Genomic DNA, 18502 nt, shown 5'->3' with positions numbered 1-18502 from the left:
GAGATGCTTGGGATATTCTTTTTTTTTTATGCTTTATTTTCATTAACTAAATGGAAGTATAAGGACAATTAGCCAGTTAGCTTAGACTGTGGTCATGCCTCATGGATCCTGTCATATCTTGTTATATCATGTCATGTCATGTCATAACATATCATATCATATTATATCATATCACACTAGAAAGTGGACTATCCTGAATTCCTAGTTGAATCACATTCACCTGCTACCCTTACACTTTGACTCAAATATGATTTTGAATACAGGACATTTACTTAGAAGTCAGAAGTAACAGACCTACACTGGCATGAGGAAAGTAAAACTACTTCCCTGTTGAAATGACCTGAAATCTTTTGGTCACATGCCCATATATGATTAGGGGTCTTTTCATTCACAAAAAATATATTTCAACACTAAAGTAACACAAACACTGACTCAGGTGGACTTGTACTTTTGTACTTTATATAGAGCTTGGCTATCATCCCCCCTGCTTCCAGTCTTTGTGCTAAACAGGCTTAACTAGATTTAGTGGATACAGATAGCAAACATAAAATTCATATCACTGCCATCAGCTTACTGGAGAAGACAAGAAGCCTGTTTAAAGTTGGACTGTTCTTTTGATGTTTCATGCTTTTTTATTGACCTACCTCCCATTTTAATTCTTTCCCACGGTTCTTGGTTCCACACTGTGTTTTCTTGCACTCAGTTTGTTTCTGGCAGAAATATTGACGTTGTGCTAATGATGTAAGTGTGGATTTGGCTTCATGTTTTGTCTGAAGCGCAGGAAGGATTTTGTGCTATGTTTGCACCCACCATTGTCAGAATGTGAAGCTTTTGCTGTGTCCCCGTTTATCTGCCCGTCATTACAGCGAACCATTTCCCCGCCCTGCTTATCACTTCCTCCCAAATGTCTAGACCGCAGAGGAAACTCCATCACAGCCCGCAGCACATCACTCACTCACGCTTATGTCTTCAGTCTATTCACTCCTTCGTACCACATTGAACAGGTTTTCATTTCTCCTTGTTGTCTATGTAAAGCTGAGTTGCTAAAAGAAGATGATTAGACTGATGTTCATCTCACAAAACTGTAAGTTCATGTTCACTCTAGCACCACTGACAACAAAATATCAGGATAGAATTTTTATTTTCAGATCCTTACTATTGGTGCCCCCGAACATACACACACCACACCACAAGAGCAGTTTACAGTTTAAATCTCAGACACCGTGGAAAAAATGAAGGGAATGGGTCGCTCTAGAATTATTGATATTGAATAAATGAATGAATGACTTTTTCCACCTTGGTGGTTTTCAGCTCTATATTTGAACCAGATGAAGGATTTTAGTCGTCGGACGTCTGGATCTGAAGTTATCAGAGAAACAAGCTGAGGAAATGTTAGACAGCTCAGCTCCCAGCTGCTGGAGACGTCCTGTCCTGTGTCACTGAAGAGCGTCGCTGAATCTCTGAGTTTTAAAGTCAAACTGCTTTATAGGTGTTTCTACTGGTTTGAATCCCCTGGTGTGTTTGTTATGGAGAGGAGGACACCTCTGTGCAGAATTCAGCTGCTGCTAAAAATCTGCTGAACGTCTGCTTCATAAGTTATCAGAGAAACAATCAGAACAAAGGTTAGCATCAATCTCAGCTCCAACTCTTCCCTGAGTCTCTGTCCTCCGTACAGCGTCGCTCAAACTCTGACTGTAAATGTCAAACTGCTTCATTCAGTGTTTTTGACGGTTAGAATCAGCAGGTCTGTTTGATTTCCTGAACACTGACACTGAAGGAATCCAAACCGAGAGGAGCTTACTGAAATAGCAGTGAGGACAACCACTCCCATGATCCCACGCTATTTCATGACGTCACCCAACACCGTCTTTGGTTATTGATTTGATTGAGAGAGCGCTAGAGGCAGAAGTTACAGACTGTGTTTAACAGAACTGTACTGATTTATCAAACAGACACTATCTGTTGATTCTGTGTCCATTTCCGCCACTGCATCAATTTCAAAAGTGGATTCATCAGTCATGTGGAGAATGATTCAGCCAATAAAAAGAGTCTTATGAGGCCTTAGAGGAGAACTATCAACTCTTAACTTCCACTTCTGTAATCTCCTCTTGGGTTTGAAGGCTACAGGTTTATAAATGTCTGCATTACAAACTGGAGGTGTTGGTATTTAGGAGGCAGGGAAGGTCTAATGACATGCTATTGAGTTGCATTATGGGGAATGTAGGATCTAGTGTTTTGCAGCTTGACTCATAGGAACTAAAAGTCAGGATATGACCACTCTGTCATAAGTCGAACAACTTTATGTTAGTACAATATTAAATCAGCAAATTACTCTCTTATATCCATCCTTACATAAGAGAGGACATAGGTCTAAACTGGGCCGCTGCACATGTGTAATGTGACCCACTACTGGTGAGGACAAATACAGATACGAACCCTAAGAATACAACACCACTGGCCTATTGTCGGTTCTGTCGTAAACATGTCAGGCTGCAGACATTCACTCCAAGTACTGACCTGCAGAGCTGCACAAGATAGACACTGATACATAATAATACTACACCCAGATCTAAATCTACTCAGTATTGTATGTATTGTACAGTATGTTGTTCAGTAGCAGTTTATTTGATTTACCCTCCAAAACGTTTCAGTAAACAAGACATGAAGCTAATCACTAGCAGCCTTTGAAAACCATCTCAGGGCCCGGGGGTGTTCTGTGTTTTGTTGGGCCCCTGTAGAGGCCTTGTTGGGATTTAGTCACAGAAAATTCTCAGCTGTTTCAGCTGGATCTGTGAAAATGTTGCTATCTTTGACGTTCATCTCCTGAGTCAAGAAAGCATCTGAGGGCTAAGCCCCAAGAGGCGCTGAAAGGTTCTGATAATACAATCGAGATGGAGCTTTATGATCATCTGTGTTTTTGAGAGATTACCAGAGAAAACAATCAGTCTCTCAGAAGTGACCCATTGAAGCGCAGCCAATCAGGAGTTATTATCTGGAGAGAAATCATGGCCGTGCTCTGCTTATCTCCATTTGACCTTCAGCCTTTGGGCAGTGTGATAGTGACAGGACTTTATTTTTATTTTTATGAATTAATAATTAAACAGTAGACCTACCACAGACCTCATCCTCCAAAATGATCCCAGTGAAGTGAACATTATAACCTCACTGAAGGAGGATTTATTAGTTGGAAAAAAACACAATTTAAACACAAGATCCAGAAGCCAGATCAACAATTTTTCATCTGTCACAATTCAAAATGCTTAAGTCAATGATTAATGGATAACTTAAAATGTCATGTAATAATAAACTAGCTAACATTACTTCCACTTATCTAATTTATGCATCCACCATCTCTTTCTTTGTGTTAAACAAAGGAATCTAATGGAACATAATACATATACACATTTAAAAGCCATCCAGCAACAAAAGGCTAATCAAATAACTGATATAGTATCAGCCAAATAAAATAACATGAGGCTTGAAAAGTCCTTTCTTCAACAGTGGTTCTCTTTTAGTGCAGCAGATAACTGCAATGATCTTTCAAATGTGGATGCAAGCAGCAATATTGCTATGTTTCTCCCTCTGAGGCCATGCATTTGAAGAATCCCATTAGCTACGGTGAGGCAGGGTATTAGACTTGTAACTGAACAGTACCTAATAAACTGGACTGTACATCCCTTGTCAGATTGATGAGGAGCTCATTGGCTGTGCTTTTCTTTTTCACGTGTTTGAAACGTTGAGTTTGAGGAGGATTAATTTCTGTCCAATTCAGAAGTTGTGAGTCATTGGTGATAAAGTCAAAGTCAAGTTGAGAGTTGTTGTTGTGGTTGTGCAGGGGGAACATGCTCAGTGTGTGTTACTGCTGCTCTTCATGTGGTCTTCAAGGACCTCAGGGCTTGTCTGTACTCTGCCACATGGCAGCATTCAATTATGTTTAGACTAACGCTGTTATTTATCTGGCACCTTAAGACGGACTGTTAGAAGGTGTAAAGACGGATTATTTACATTTACATAATGTCACTGATGCAGTATGAGAGCTTCACACCTTTGATTTACAAGAGGAGCAGCTTTGAAATGTCAGAGCGAGGCCTCTCTGTGTGTGCATGTGTCTGGGTTTTACTCATGTTGTGGGGACCTAAATCGATTTACACATTTTGATTGTGGGAGTTTATCTTCCTTATGGTCATTAATGAAGACCTGCTCTACGGTTAGCTTTAGCTTTAGCTTTAGATTTAGATTATGGTTTAGGTTATGGTTATGGTTATGGTTTAGGTTTAGATTATGGTTTAGATTTAGATTTAGATTATGGTTTAGATTTAGATTAAGGTTTAGGTTTAGGTTTAGATTATGGTTTAGATTTAGGTTTAGGTTTAGTTATGGTTTAGATTTAGATTAAGGTTTAGGTTTAGGTTTAGATTATGGTTTAGATTTAGATTTAGATTAAGGTTTAGGTTTAGGTTTAGATTATGGTTTAGGTTTAGATTATGGTTTAGGTTTAGATTATGGTTTAGGTTTGGAATTAAGGTTTAGGTTTAGGTTTAGATTAGGTTAAGGGTTAGGGGCACTTTAAGGAAGGTTTGGGGAAGTAGCCTAGTATTTATGGTTAAGGTTAAAATAAGTATCCAGGAAATGAATGTAAGTTAATGTAATGTCCCCTGTCATGGAGATAGACTGTGTGTGTGTGTGTGTGTGTGTGTGTGTGTGTGTGTGTGTGTGTGTAAGGGGGGGGAGGGAGGGAGGGAGAGAGAGAGTGAGAGAGAGAGAGTTATGTCCCTTCCTCGACAACAGCGCGTCATTTTTAGCTCTGGAGCGGGTTGGATGTCTGGAGTTGAGTTCAGCGCGGACCTCAGCCGGAGCCGGTGTCTGTGTGCGCGTTTCCCCGTTTAGTTTCTTACCGGCCGGAGAGGAGAGACTGTCAGAGAGCGGGTGGAGGTGGTGAAGGTGTGTGCGGAAGGTGTGGAGGAGATGGTTTCTTCGGCAGGATGGACCGGAGGAAAGTCGTGCCCGGGTTCGTCCCCTGTTGCCTGTTACTGGTCCTGTGCGTCTCTGCTGAGGTAAGCGGGCTGCAGCCTGATGTTTACAATCTGACATTTAGCCCGGACCAGCTTTTCTCACGTTTGTGTGTCACGGAGGATTTTGAGCGCCCATCTGATTTAGCGCCATGGGCTATAAGTGAACTACAGAACTGTAACACCTCATGGTTCTGTCATCCCATAATGCCTCTATAGGAAGTTTCCTGAAAATCACTTTTTAGCTTTATAACTGAAAATAGAAGGAAAATAGAAACAATTATCTGGGTCATTGTGTTCAGTAAACTGTGTGTAGCACTGCTGATTTCCAGAGGCAATAAGGCAACAAGTTCATCACAATTACTGAACACACACACACACACACACACACACACACACACACACACACACACACATATATATATATTAAGATTAGATAAGATGTACCTTTATTGATCCACCATAGAAGAAATTCAAATGACATGACATGAAAGAATAGCACGAGGGGAAAATGTAATAAGAAACAAAATAAGAATAGAAATAGAATCTAACACAAATGAAATAATTTAGAAATACTTTATACAATAATAACATACAGTACAATGCGATGTAGGCTGCTCTGTACACGTGCAATATAATAATAAAACATAAAAAAACACAGATACAGATATACAAACCTGTGCATGTAGACTCATTCCACAGATTCACATGCTCAGACTATCAGGTCTTTGACTGAAGGTTTGATATGACTTTAGCAGTTTCACTCTCTCCATTGTACCTCTTATCACCTGATTATTCCCGCCCTGTTACCTTTAGAAAGAAATCTGCATACACCTGGAGGCCTCCCAAACTTTAAACACGTCAACTGACACATAGATCCACACCTGATACCTCACACAGCAAGTCGTCTTTTCACTATGAATAGATAAATATAACAACTCTGTCAAAGTCTAACAAGGAAATAAAGTTTGATCACTTGTGGAAACCACAGGTTGGTGCTTACCTTTCGCTCCATAATTCATTGCTCACTTAAGATTTTATTTAGTCTTCTCTCTTTAGTCAGACTAAGATAACAACACATTGAAGAGTATTTACCACAATTAGAAATAAACATGAACTGGTGACATGGTCAGTTTCCAAAGAGGGATCAGAACTGACTGTTTTGTTTGCTCCAGGATCTGTGGATTGTCCCTCCCTGAGTCATACACGTTTTACTGCCAAGCAGCCTGAGCTCTGCATAAACACACGGACCGAAACGTTTCACACTCAGATATTTGAGTGAAGGTGTTGTTGCATCAGATGAGCCGGCCTAAGAAACAGTCGTTTTATTGTAGAAGATAGGGAAGAAAATGAATGTAAAGAGGGGGATATTAACATATTAACACAGACAGACTGAGCAACAGTATGTTACATCCAGTCCAATAGCGATATGTAAATATAGTCAGGATACATGAACAGCAGGTATATTCAGTCTTTTGTGTGTGAAGACACAAAAACTGCATTTACAGTGCAGCCTTTCAGGTGTTCATATCTGGGTGAACAGTATATCTAGCAATCAATCAATCAACCAATCAATCAATCAATTAAATTGTACAGCACTTTTCATGCAGGTCAGTGCAGTTCAAAGAGCTTCACAGATGAAAAGAAAAGGACAAATCAAATAAGAAATCTGACAGTGAAATACAATAAAATAAATTAAAAAAGCTACAATTAATAAACAAACAAATAAGAAAATTAACAAGAATAGAACAGATGAAATAGAATAAAATACAATTTACAAAATAATCAGGATAAAATAAGTGAATAAAATAAAGTGACTAATTATTTAAGAAAAGCCAGGCTGAAGAGGAACATTTCGAGTTTACATTTAAAGCTGCTCTCAGGTCAGATTGTTCCACTGGCTCGGAGCATAAAAGCTAAAAGCTTCCTCACCACAGGTTTGAGTCCTGCGCTTCAGAACAACCAACAGACTGGTACCAGTGGACCTGAGGGGCCGTACTGGTTCATATAGTGTCAGCATGTGGGACGTATCCTGGAAAAGGATTTTAAAAATCAAAACAGAAGCTGACAGGAAACAATGTAGAGACTTTAACACAGGTGTGGTGTGTTCTCTGCTTCTGGTTCTGGTCAGGACTCAGGCACCAGATTCCCATTCAGCTGCAGCTGAATGTATTTATGATGTTTTTGTGGAGACCAGATAGGAGAGCATTACAGTAGTCAAGTCTGCTGGATATGAAAGCATGCAGTACTCAGAGATGATGAACACTCATAATCAGGATACGAGAGCAGAGGCTATATTCAGTCTTTTGTGTGTGAAGACTCAACATTGATGCATAAATTACAAACATTTTCAGATAAACTGCACATCTATGCATCTACAGTGCAGCCCAGAGGGATTTTAAAGAGTGGACTGCACCACTGCTGGCTGAAGAGTGTAGGACAAGTCCTTCTTATGCATAGCCCTGAAAGTGTTGGAAGACATCCCTGCAATCTTCCTTGCATTTACTGCATGTAAACAGCCTCAAGGGCAACAAATTCAAGGTGTGAGTCAGCACTTTAAGATCACAGTCAATGTTTCATTCACTGCTCCAAGGTGCTGGAGAACAGAGAAGACATAAAATATATCTGAATACTAGTCCGCCTATTCATTCATTCATTCACTGGTGGTTGGTCTGCTTCATACTATCAGCAGGTCAAAGTCTGCTCTCACTTTTATTCATATCACATCGCTGCAGATATGTGTGTGAGTGACACACCACAGCTGAACAGCTCCCTCAGGTAAGAGGTTGTTTCGGATACAAGCCTCTAATCCCCCACACTCCAATCAAATCCAAGACACAAGAAACTAGCCTGCCATATTGAACCTAAACCCAGAGAACACACAGTAGCTTACCTAAATATCTACCACAAGATGTGAACACAGGATTTTCATTTACTAGTTTGGGGGCCCTCTGGTGGCCCTGTGGCCCCAGGCAGCTCCTCAGCTTGATTATACCCCAGATGGCCCAAGTATTCCCCATCATCTTATGATAAACCAATGTTGATTAGTAGCACCACTAACACTCAGTAATAATCTGCTTTCATTTTTTTTGAAGTTTACTCCATGTCCTGTATGTCACACTGTGTCACATACAGACATCTGTGACTTACTGCTTTTAAATCCAAAACAGATGTTCATGTCCATGCAGTGTGTGTTCGCCTCATTACTGCGGTACCTGCACTGTAACTGAGAGAGTACGGTGGCCCTGAGAGCTCAAAGAACTGCAACTTAACGAAACACATGCAAACAGACAAAAACTCTCTCTCTCTCTCTCTCTCTCTCTCTCTCTCTCTCTCTCTCTCTCACAGTTACATCAGAATAAAGGCAAAAAATAACTTTAAAAAAAGGAATAAAAGTGATGAACCTGCTGAGATGCCGTTGCATGGATGTATTATAAAACATCATGTGCACTTGTTCAATGCTTTTAACTTCAAAAGTCACAAAGTATTGCTCAGTGCATGCCAGCAGGTTCATCAGTTTTTAGTTTCCCCCGGAAACACTTGTGTTGTGCTGTGAGTATCTGCAGCTCAGTTTTGTCTGTTTACATGTGTTTTCTTAAGTAGCAGTGTGTTGAGCTCTCAGGGACGTTTTTTGATCATGATTTGTATTTCATCTCTTCTATCCTGAATTTATGTTTAAGCAAATTTCATACAAAAGGCTACAGATAAGTTTGTTCACCGCACCTTGAACAGTGTGTACTTTACTTAATCTTGCCTTGTTCAGACCCGACCTGAAGACACAATGCAACAAAATCAGAGCAACATAAAAAAAAAGAGGAAAATCTTAGTGGAGCTCCACACATACTGCAGCTGCTGCTGTAAGTAGGAAATAAGCTTAAAGGAGTAAACAACCACAAACATTAAACAGATGGCTCTGAAAAGTGTGTTGCTTCCTCCTGTGTATGAAATCTGTCAGCTGTACTCAGCTTGGTTTCACTACAGATCCAATGGACATCAACAGAGACTGAGTTTCACAGCAAAACATTATCATTTATCATCATTATCATCAACATTATCACACAGCTGCTGCAGCATGATCAGCTTCTCCACTGATCGGTATGATGATGAGGTTTTCCATGTCCAACTGGTAGGAGACACCAGGCTATAGACTCCAAACACACTGGACAGACTATATATCTGATCTGGTTTGGGAAGGCCTCAGGTTTCTGCAGGAGGAGCTGGAAAATACAGCGAGGGTGAGGGACGTCTGGACTATAACTTGCTCAGCCTGCTGCCACCACAACCTGTCCCTATCCCCAGCCTAAATATAGATATATATAGAAACATCTTCATCACATGTCCCAGCACTGACAGCGATAGTTCAGACATAAGGGAGTGAGTCTGAGGACGGGGGACTCAGCTTTGTGAATGAAAACCTCATTATACACTACTCACTGAAACTGGCTCAAGCTGGCATCAGTTGTACAACTAATTTAACAACGAGGAAACTTCCATAATGTGGGCTCCAGGGTCTTCAGTGCCTTTGATGAAAGTTAGATTTATGGCAGGAAAACAGTGTAAAAAGCTTTGCAGTATAATAAGAGCGTTGTGTTCTTCTTCTTCTTATGAATCCTGATTGTTTCTTCCACAGGTCTCTGAAGGTGGACACTTGAATGCTGTGCAGAGTGAAGGTAAGAGTCATCTCAAACTCTTTATCCATGTGTGTGTCTGTTTTTTTTTTGGAGGGGGGGGGGGTGACCATCTACATGTCATGAGGTTTACTGAAATGTGTCATCTCAGCACTGGTGTTAAACCACAATGTTCTGTGGGAAAAAAAATAACTGGGTTTCTGAAAATGATTAAAAACCAGAAAAAAAAATCTTGTGCGTAAAATAGGACATAGATTTTTAGTGTCTTATACTCTTCAATGTCCTGCCACAGACAAATATTGGATTAGCAACTGTTTATGGCAATCATATGCTCACCCACCTGTCACTCAAAGAGGCCACGCCCCAAATTCTACACAACTTTCAGCCTTAATAAGATGTAAACAGGTGAGTTATATAAACAGGTGTCATGAAGGAGGAAATTAGCTCTAGAGACCGAAGCTGTTTTTGTACCAGGCTGTAAACATCTTTATTTCTGCTGTAAAGTTGGACATTTTCACATGCGAGAACAGCAGCTTTTGGTTCTTCAGTGTTGGCTTCATTTTTCAGCCCCAGAGGTTGTTGCTTGGGTGGATCAGAGATTAAAGACACATTTCACATTTTTCTAACAGGACTGATCATTGGGGACAGTCCCATATATAAGCCTATAAGCTTACATGATCCTCTGGGATAAAAAACAATAGCTGCTCAGGTGATGACTGTTGTTGAACTGACTGTTGTTGAACTCTGATTGTTTCTTTATGTTTTGTACATGAGGACCTTCATTAATTGCCTCAGATTATGAGACTAGACTGATACGTTCACATGTAAAACACGCCACGTTGGTCTGGTGGGCAGATGGTGGTTTAACAAGACAATGTTGCTGAAATGCAGGGAAGACACTTAATAGCAACCAGAAGCCCTGCCAACTGTAAAACTGATCTATAAAACTGCTTCCTGTGACTGGTTCACACACGAGAACCAGCCTGATTTACTCTGACTTTAGAGTCCTACAGTCAATTACTCAACACTGGCACATGTAGGTTCTTGCCAATGCAGCTGCCAAAGCATATAATACTCAACAGTCAGCTCATCCATTTCCCAGTGAGTGTCTGACAGCTATAAAGTCAGTGGAACTTTTCCCATCAGTGGTGAAACCTTATTGCCATAAACCATGAAGCAAGACAGTCAGGTATTCTGCAGGGCCTCCACCGCTTTAACTGTGACTGTGAGCTACAGGCACATATGGCTTCACAGGCTGCTGGTGGTGGTGGGGGTGAAAACATGCCATGACTGGAGGATGCTTAGCTGATGAGACAGAGACGGCTGCAAAGACCAACAGCATAAAGACGAGACTGTATGCAGCAAACTAGATTAGACTGGCTGGTCAAGGTTAAGGATATCCAGAATTATGGCACGACTGCAAGGACAGAAACAGTTTGACCTAGACAGAGGTGAGAATCTGTGACTGTTGCATTCACAGTTGAATCAGTCTTGAATCCATATTTTCCTCTTCTCCAGTGTTTTATTTGAAGTGTTGATCCATAAGAAGATATATTTTCTGGTTATAAGAACCAAAAACCATCTCAGTCTAGTTTTACATCTCCTCTCTCAGGCTTCTCTCTGGAGCTCTAGTAACATCAGGCTGGTGAGCCAATCAGAAGAGAGGAGGCTCTGAGCCTGTCTTCTGATTGGCTGACTGTTTTCTGAGTGATGGAATAAAAATATAGCAGATTTCAGGTAAACACACAGAGAAACCAAATCCTACAAGGTTGGATGGTGGGTTCAGGTGGGCGGGGCTTGGGGCAGTGACTGCTCTGTTGTGACATCACAAAGTTCCAGAAGTCCTGACGGCTGGTTTTAAGGCTCAGTTTCTGAATACAGGCTGTGTGCATTTCTCTGTGGACTGAGGCTTTGATACTTTCACTGTATTAATATAGAAGCTAGACCTGATCTATAATCAAACAACACATGGTCAGAGACCTTTAGACTATATGGACCTTTAATGCAAGTGTAGAACCTAGATTCACAGCATTCAATCACTGCTGATGTAATATTAGGATTGTTGGACACAGATAAACAGAAAAATAGCTTAATGTCGAAGTGAACACAAATCAACAACAAATCTCTACAAGCTGACCTTAATTAATTAAAAATTACATTGAAATCATAATAAGTGATTGCACTAGATTATCATTTAACTGATGTTGGTGATGAGATTTGGTTCACAGTTGGTGTTCCAGTTCATCTTAAAGGTGTGGGATGAGGTGGAGGTCTGGGTTCTGTGCAGGGCCGTCAGGTTCTTCCATACCAAGTATTTATGGAAAAAAATTACCAAAATTGTAGACATAATTTCTGTATAGCCCTGAGTCCGTGTTTGCTTCACAACAAACATCATCACACCTCAGAAATTTCTCCCCTGCCTCTGTGTCGTGTGAGTTTCGCCGTTATGACAGTTATATAGTATTGACAGATGTAAACAAGAAGCATGACTCAAATAGGTTTAAAAGGTTTCAGTCAAACCCAGTGATAATTACCGCACAGAACAACAAGTCCTCCAACCTAAACAACCATTTACAGGAGGAGAGTCTGGTCAGCACCACAGAGAGGCAGGACTGAGACCAGTGCTCAGATTCTTTAGTAAAAGTAACAGAATCACAATGTAAAACTCTCTGACAAGTAGAAGTCCTGCATTAAAATGTCAAATACTCATTGACAGTTATATTACAGTATATACATTACATTACAGTATATCAATAATAATGTGATGATATACATTACAGTATATCATCACATTATTATTGATGGTGGAACTTGAGGTCAGTGTAGAGAGGTCTGCCATGAGATCGGGCGGAATTTAAAATTACATTTCAGAGTCAGTTTAGGAGCTGTTTCCCTTTAAGTAGCGCCAAGGTTCTTATACAACTCTGTCTGACAGTATTATAAATATTTTTGTTCCATAATATTTACAACTATTTAAAACTAGACCCCATTTTTTTGCCTCACCATTTCATCTGAGGGAAATATTCTATTCCAATATGTCTGCTGCATTATTTGAAACATTCAAGTGAATGGGGATGTGGTCTCAGACTTTTGCACCCCTCTGTATTTCCCCCAAAGCCATGATGGTGCAGTGGTTAGTACTATCACCTCACGGCAAGAAAGGTTCTGGGTTCAAACTCCTGTGCCTGCTGGTTTTCCTCCGACAGTCCACAGACCTGCACGTTAGGTTAAGTGGCAACTCTAAAAGAGAACTGTTGTTTGTCTCTATATATCAGCCCTGCGCAGAATGTCAGTCCTAGTACCTGGACCTCCCCCACTGCCAGCTAGGATGGGCTCCAGCCGCCCTGACGGGGCTGAGTGCTACGGATTGATGGATGTATATTCCAAAAACTTCAGCCTGACACATCTGGTATCTTTAGACACCATCTCCACTAGATCTCCACTAGAATTAGAAATAAAGTTCTTTGGATTTGAACAGTGGTTGATCACACATCATGAGGCTGTAATGGCTGAGCCTGTCACAGTTCACTCAAGAGCTCGACTCAAGAGGCAGATGTAAAAGTCTTTCCTTAGAGGTGGGTGGGTTCTGATTCTTCAGAGCATGTATGCACAAACAACTGAATGAATGAATAAAAGGATGAATGAGCAGACTGAAATTCAAAACCATGACAGACCCACCAGCAGGTCAGTGAGGTTAAAGAGTTTGAACTGACAGCTCACAGCTTCTTCCCTGTGTCTGCACTACAATTAAAACACACTTTTCACTCAGATCTTTATATGGAAGATTTGTTTAGAATTGTATTTTCATTTAATGTTCAGATTGCTGGTACTATGATTGTTTTAATAAAAAAACTAGAATCACCTCCTCATGGTTGTCCATTTGTGTGACATTTTGTCATAATTACTGTGTGAAGTCTTGAGTAATGGCTAAAAGGTCTTTTGTGATGTCACACTGACCTTGACCTTTGACCACCAAAATGTAGTCAGTTAGTCCTTGAGTCCACATGGACATTTGTGCCAAATTTGAAGGGATTCCCTTCAGGAGTTCTCTAGATATTGCATTCACAAGGTCAAAATCATGTCTTCTGATGTCACCGGACCTTGACCTTTGACCTTTAGCCACCAAAATCTAATCAGTTTGTCCTTCAGTCCAGGTGCACGTTTTTACCAAATGTGAAGAAATTCCCTCAAGGCGTTATGGAGAGATTGCGTTCACAAGGCCAAAACCAGGTTTTGTGAGATCACCATGCCTTTGACCTTTGACCTTTGAGCACCAAAATCTAATCGGCCCTGGCTGTCGCTGGATGAATTCTCAAACAGACACACACTGGACCACTTTTCCTTGCTGTGCAACACAAACATCCTGCCCCATGACTCATCACCTCCTCGGTGAACACAGGGCTGTATACACACGACAGCAGAGTCAGCATCACTTGTGATCGGAGTATAAACAGCGTCAGAAACCCCCTCGCTCTCCACGCTGTCGTACGACTCCTCGTACAAACCAGATCTTCTCTGGAATCATTTATCTTCACACTGTAAAGCTTCACTAGTGGCCCCTAGAGGCTGTGATGTGCATCACACCTCAGAATCCAAGTCCTGCTGTGATTCAGTGTTGGACAGACAAACTGTTGTGCTTTGTGTACAGGCTTTTAAAGAGAGAGGAAGTTGGTTTCTAATAACAAAGAAACAGTCATGATTTTAACTAAATTTGTCTTGTCTGTGTTTTGAATTACAAATTCAATTTAATCTAATTCTTTCTTATAACTCAGAGCTCAGTGTTTTGTTGTTCTTCGTGTAAGGTGATTGAGTGAATACAGACTGTGTGACTGTGTCTGCAGCTACACTGTCCTGTTCAGAAGGCTTTGAAGAACTGGGATACTACAATGGCTCAGTTTCCCACACGGACTCAGGCTCCCCCTGTCTGAAGTGGACAGACTTCCCAGACTACATGCGGCAGTACCCGGGCCGAGGCCTTGGAGACCACAACTTATGCCGAAACCCGGACCAGGAGGCCAACCCCTGGTGCTTCTTCAGGCAGAGCTCCGGTGCCATCGGCTGGGCCTACTGCGACTGCCATCAGGGTGAGCTGGGGGGGGGGGGGGCTTCAGGTGTCTGAGGATGGATGGATGGAGCCTGTTGACTCTGATGGGGAGGTGTGGCTTGTGATATGCTGTATTAGAACAGGGTTACTTGTGGAAATTCTTCCTGTTCTTTGCAGGTGCAGCCAGGTTGGTGGGGGGGTCATCAGGCATCAGCGGGCGTCTGGAGGTCTACCTGAATGGCCAGTGGGGGGCAGTATGTGACACACACTGGACTGACCGAGATGCCAGTGTCATATGCAGACAGCTGGGACTGGGGTGAGGACAGTGTCACACACTCACACACGTCTTTGAGTTAGAAATTTCAGATTTGGTTTGTGGTTTTTTGTCTGAAATGCTGCTGTAAACATCACCTGCATGTGGGGGCCTCTCATTCAGTTTTTCCACTGAGAGATTTTTATTCACAACGTTCAAAACAAATGTTACAAACAACTTCACTGATTGGCCTCGTACTAAATATTATGACTTGCGCTGGTCTGACCCTGGTCTGAAAATGAACTTTGTTTAGACACAGCGACACAGTCCCCCTGATCGGATCCCTTATTGCAGTGGTACAGTGTAACTGAGTACAGCACTGTAGTTAAATATAAACTTGTACTTAACTCAGTTAAATAAAATGAAATACAAATACAATATGATGGGCTGAAATTACTTTACAGGAAATTAAGTACTTTAAATTAGCTCCAGTTCAACCACATACAACAGTAAATACTATATACTGTACACACTGATGCAGTAGTTTTCATAATTATAATACTTTTGAGTGGTGCCTGGTACAATATGTATGTATATACAGTATGTATGTACAGTATATACATATATATATATATATATATATATATATATATATATGTATATACTACTCTGCATAATGAGTACTTTGACGTTATATATACTGTATATATACTTTCAGTATATTGTTATTAAACCTAAACAGATTAACTAAAAGGTCCCATACTGTCACTGTTATACTGTCACCTTCAATGTCAGTGACATCACTGAGCACTCATGGCGTAGCTACAGAGACAAGCATCCTGTAGACACACTATCACATCAGGGCTACAGAGATACTGACACCGATTCAAGACCTGTGCCGTAGCCTGAGCTGTTGTTGTCTGGTGGTGGTAGAGAGCACAGAGTGAAAACAGCATGAAGCAGTTTGAAGAAAGGCTCAGTTATATCTGAGGAAAACATCTCCACTGCAGCAGCAGTTTCTCAAGCATTCAGGACAGAGGGAGAAGTTACCCGCACAAACACAGTCACTGTGATGAGTATGATTTAAATCATGATCAGGCCTGATCATGTGCCGTACCTCTAGTGTCGTGGTGGTGCTGTCAGTGGATGAAGTCTGATGCTGATCTATAGGTGAAAACCACAGGACTCCTGTTAATCCCTTGCATCATGTATAAAGCCGGCTCCAGTCCCCACAGGTCACTGAGGGCGGACACAGTGGGCCCTCCGTCCACTGCTCATTGACTTTTCTCACCCCAGGCTGAAAGCTGAATAAACTCAATTACACACTGAGGTCGGACCTTATAGACTTTGGAAGTCACCAGCTGTTCTTTTCAGTGAGCTACCACTGTGTTTTCTATTTTCTCTGTGCAGTTTGTTGTGGCTTCTTCATTGGCCTTGTGTCATGTTTGCTTTGAGTGTGTGTGTGTGTGTATGTGTGTGTGTGTTTAAAAGACAACTATGTGTGTGTGTGTGTTTGCTTTCCGTGCAGTGAGATTGGTACAGCCCTGCAGCAATCCTACTTTGGCCCAGGATCCGTCTTCCACTATGAGCGTCTGGGTTGCCGTGGTAATGAGAAATCCCTACTGGAGTGCCGGAGCCGGAAGTTTGTCACCGGTGACTGTAACCATGGCAATGAAGCAGGAGTGATTTGTGCTGAACCTGAAGGTGAGACCAGGGCGTCTATAAACAAAGAGGAACAGATCAGAACAGACACGCGTCGTATAACCGCTCTGCCGGCCATAGAGAAACACTTTTTTCTGAAACACGTTTCATGACTCCAACTGCCTCAGTCCTCAGTATTCCATCAGCACCTAGTAATAGATTATAACAAAAACCAACCAACCAGAACTGGGCTTTTTTGGCTGTACTAGTTTCCTCGCAGAAGTCCACTTGTCGTTCAGCTCCCTTCCTCCTCACACACCTGAACACTTTCTCAGGTACGGTAGGTCGTTCCAGCATCGTGGAGTACCTGCCTCAGTTCTTCTGTGGATTCAGTCTGTCTCAGTGTCTCTGTCTCTTCAAGTGATCCCTGACTGACTCCATGATGCTGAGATCAGGGCAGAGTATCTGCTCTTCTTTGCTTCTGAAGATGGTTCTTTATGACTCTGGTGCTGATCAGACGAAGAATCTAACCATCTAAAAATGTCTCAAACCTTCGCACAGTACAGTAGCTGACTAAAATACACCAGGGGCCAGGGACACAGGTCTAAGAGCATGTGCCCACCAACACAGACACCCAGGGTCTGAGATCTTTCCATAAACAACACCATATTTGATCAGTACGTATATAATTAGCTCAGATGTTGCTTTGCCTTTTGTGTCTCAGGCACTGGCATCCCTCTGAGGCTGGTGGGAGGTCTGGAGGACTTTGAGGGCCGTGTGGAGGTGTACCGTGATGGCAGGTGGGGAACCATTTGCGAGGACCAGTGGGATGACACCGATGCCGAGGTGGTGTGCAGACAGCTAGGCCTCGGGTAAGAGATAACTGCTGTACTGCTGCTGCACAGAGAGTGTCAGATCAAACTGTGGCGCCTCACTGGCATCTGTCAGTGAAGACAGAGAATATAAACAGTCTACCTGCACACAGGCACACGAGACAATCGATAACTAAACTACCACTTTTAAAACTGGAAAAATCCTGTTTCCGTTCCCAGCAGCAGAAAAGAATCAGCTGACATTTTAGATTTTGTTTTTAATGTCCCAATAATACATCTTGGATGTAACTTTATTTGGCATTCTAACATATTTTTTTTTGTATTGCACAATTGCATGCTGGGTACTCTACATTGGCATAAATAATAGCATGTTATAGTAAAAATATAACATTGTTGTGTGTAACTGACCTTGTGCTTCACATAAAAGGTGGTGTGTGTTTGTCCTGACCAACAGGGGCGTGGCCAAAGCATGGACATGGGCCCACATTGGTCAGGGTGTTGGTCCCATCTTACTGGATGGGGTCCAGTGTACAGGTAATGAGCTCTCACTGGAGGAGTGTCCTCACAACAACTGGGAGCAACACAACTGTGACCACGTGGGAGAGGCGGGCGTGTCCTGCAACCCACACACAGGTCAGAGCCAGCAACAACACACCGACTCACGTTCAGCTCAGAAGACACTGTAGCCATCACTGTGAGATGTACATGTGCTTAGTCTGTAGATTATATACATCAGCACATTAGCATTGCGTTGCCATGCTAGTGTTAGCACATATCCTAAAGCATCACTTAAGTACAGCCTCACAGAGCCACTAGCATGGCTGCAGACCCTTCGATGTGTTGGTCTGAACATGGCTGAACGCTTCTTTATGACGATTGTTCCAGTTTGACATAGATGACCTCCATCACCCCTCCATCACTCCTCCCCTCTCCTCACTGCTGTCCTCATTGTCCTTTAAATGTAGGATGTCTGTTGAGTCTTGACCCGAGGAGGACTCCCAGACAGTCAGCGGATGAGAGGCAATATGTCCAGTTTCTGTTGACTTAGCACTTGTAGATGTCCTGTGACCTGGACGACTGACAACACCCCCCCC

The 18502-nt window shown here is 41.9% G+C and overlaps 1 protein-coding gene across 1 annotated transcript in view; it reads left to right on the top strand.

Moving 5' to 3' along the window:
- Positions 1–4794: 4794 nt before the first annotated feature.
- LOC111669397 (neurotrypsin) overlaps positions 4795–18502 on the top strand; it is a 22555-nt gene continuing 8847 nt past the window's right edge. The window contains exons 1-7 of the mRNA XM_023425679.2: positions 4795–5054; positions 9640–9679; positions 14479–14721; positions 14859–14997; positions 16463–16638; positions 17300–17447; positions 17863–18041. Of these exons, the coding sequence (XP_023281447.1) occupies positions 4983–5054; positions 9640–9679; positions 14479–14721; positions 14859–14997; positions 16463–16638; positions 17300–17447; positions 17863–18041 (997 nt within the window). The 5' untranslated portion in view covers positions 4795–4982. The remainder of the gene's footprint in view (positions 5055–9639; positions 9680–14478; positions 14722–14858; positions 14998–16462; positions 16639–17299; positions 17448–17862; positions 18042–18502) is intronic.

This window comes from Seriola lalandi, unplaced genomic scaffold, assembly GCF_002814215.2.
Source record: "Seriola lalandi dorsalis isolate HSWRI2012SDOR001 ecotype SW California unplaced genomic scaffold, Sedor1 jcf7180002054795, whole genome shotgun sequence".
NCBI classification, from domain to species: domain Eukaryota; kingdom Metazoa; phylum Chordata; class Actinopteri; order Carangiformes; family Carangidae; genus Seriola; species Seriola lalandi.
This window is presented reverse-complemented; position numbering and strand designations above follow the sequence as displayed.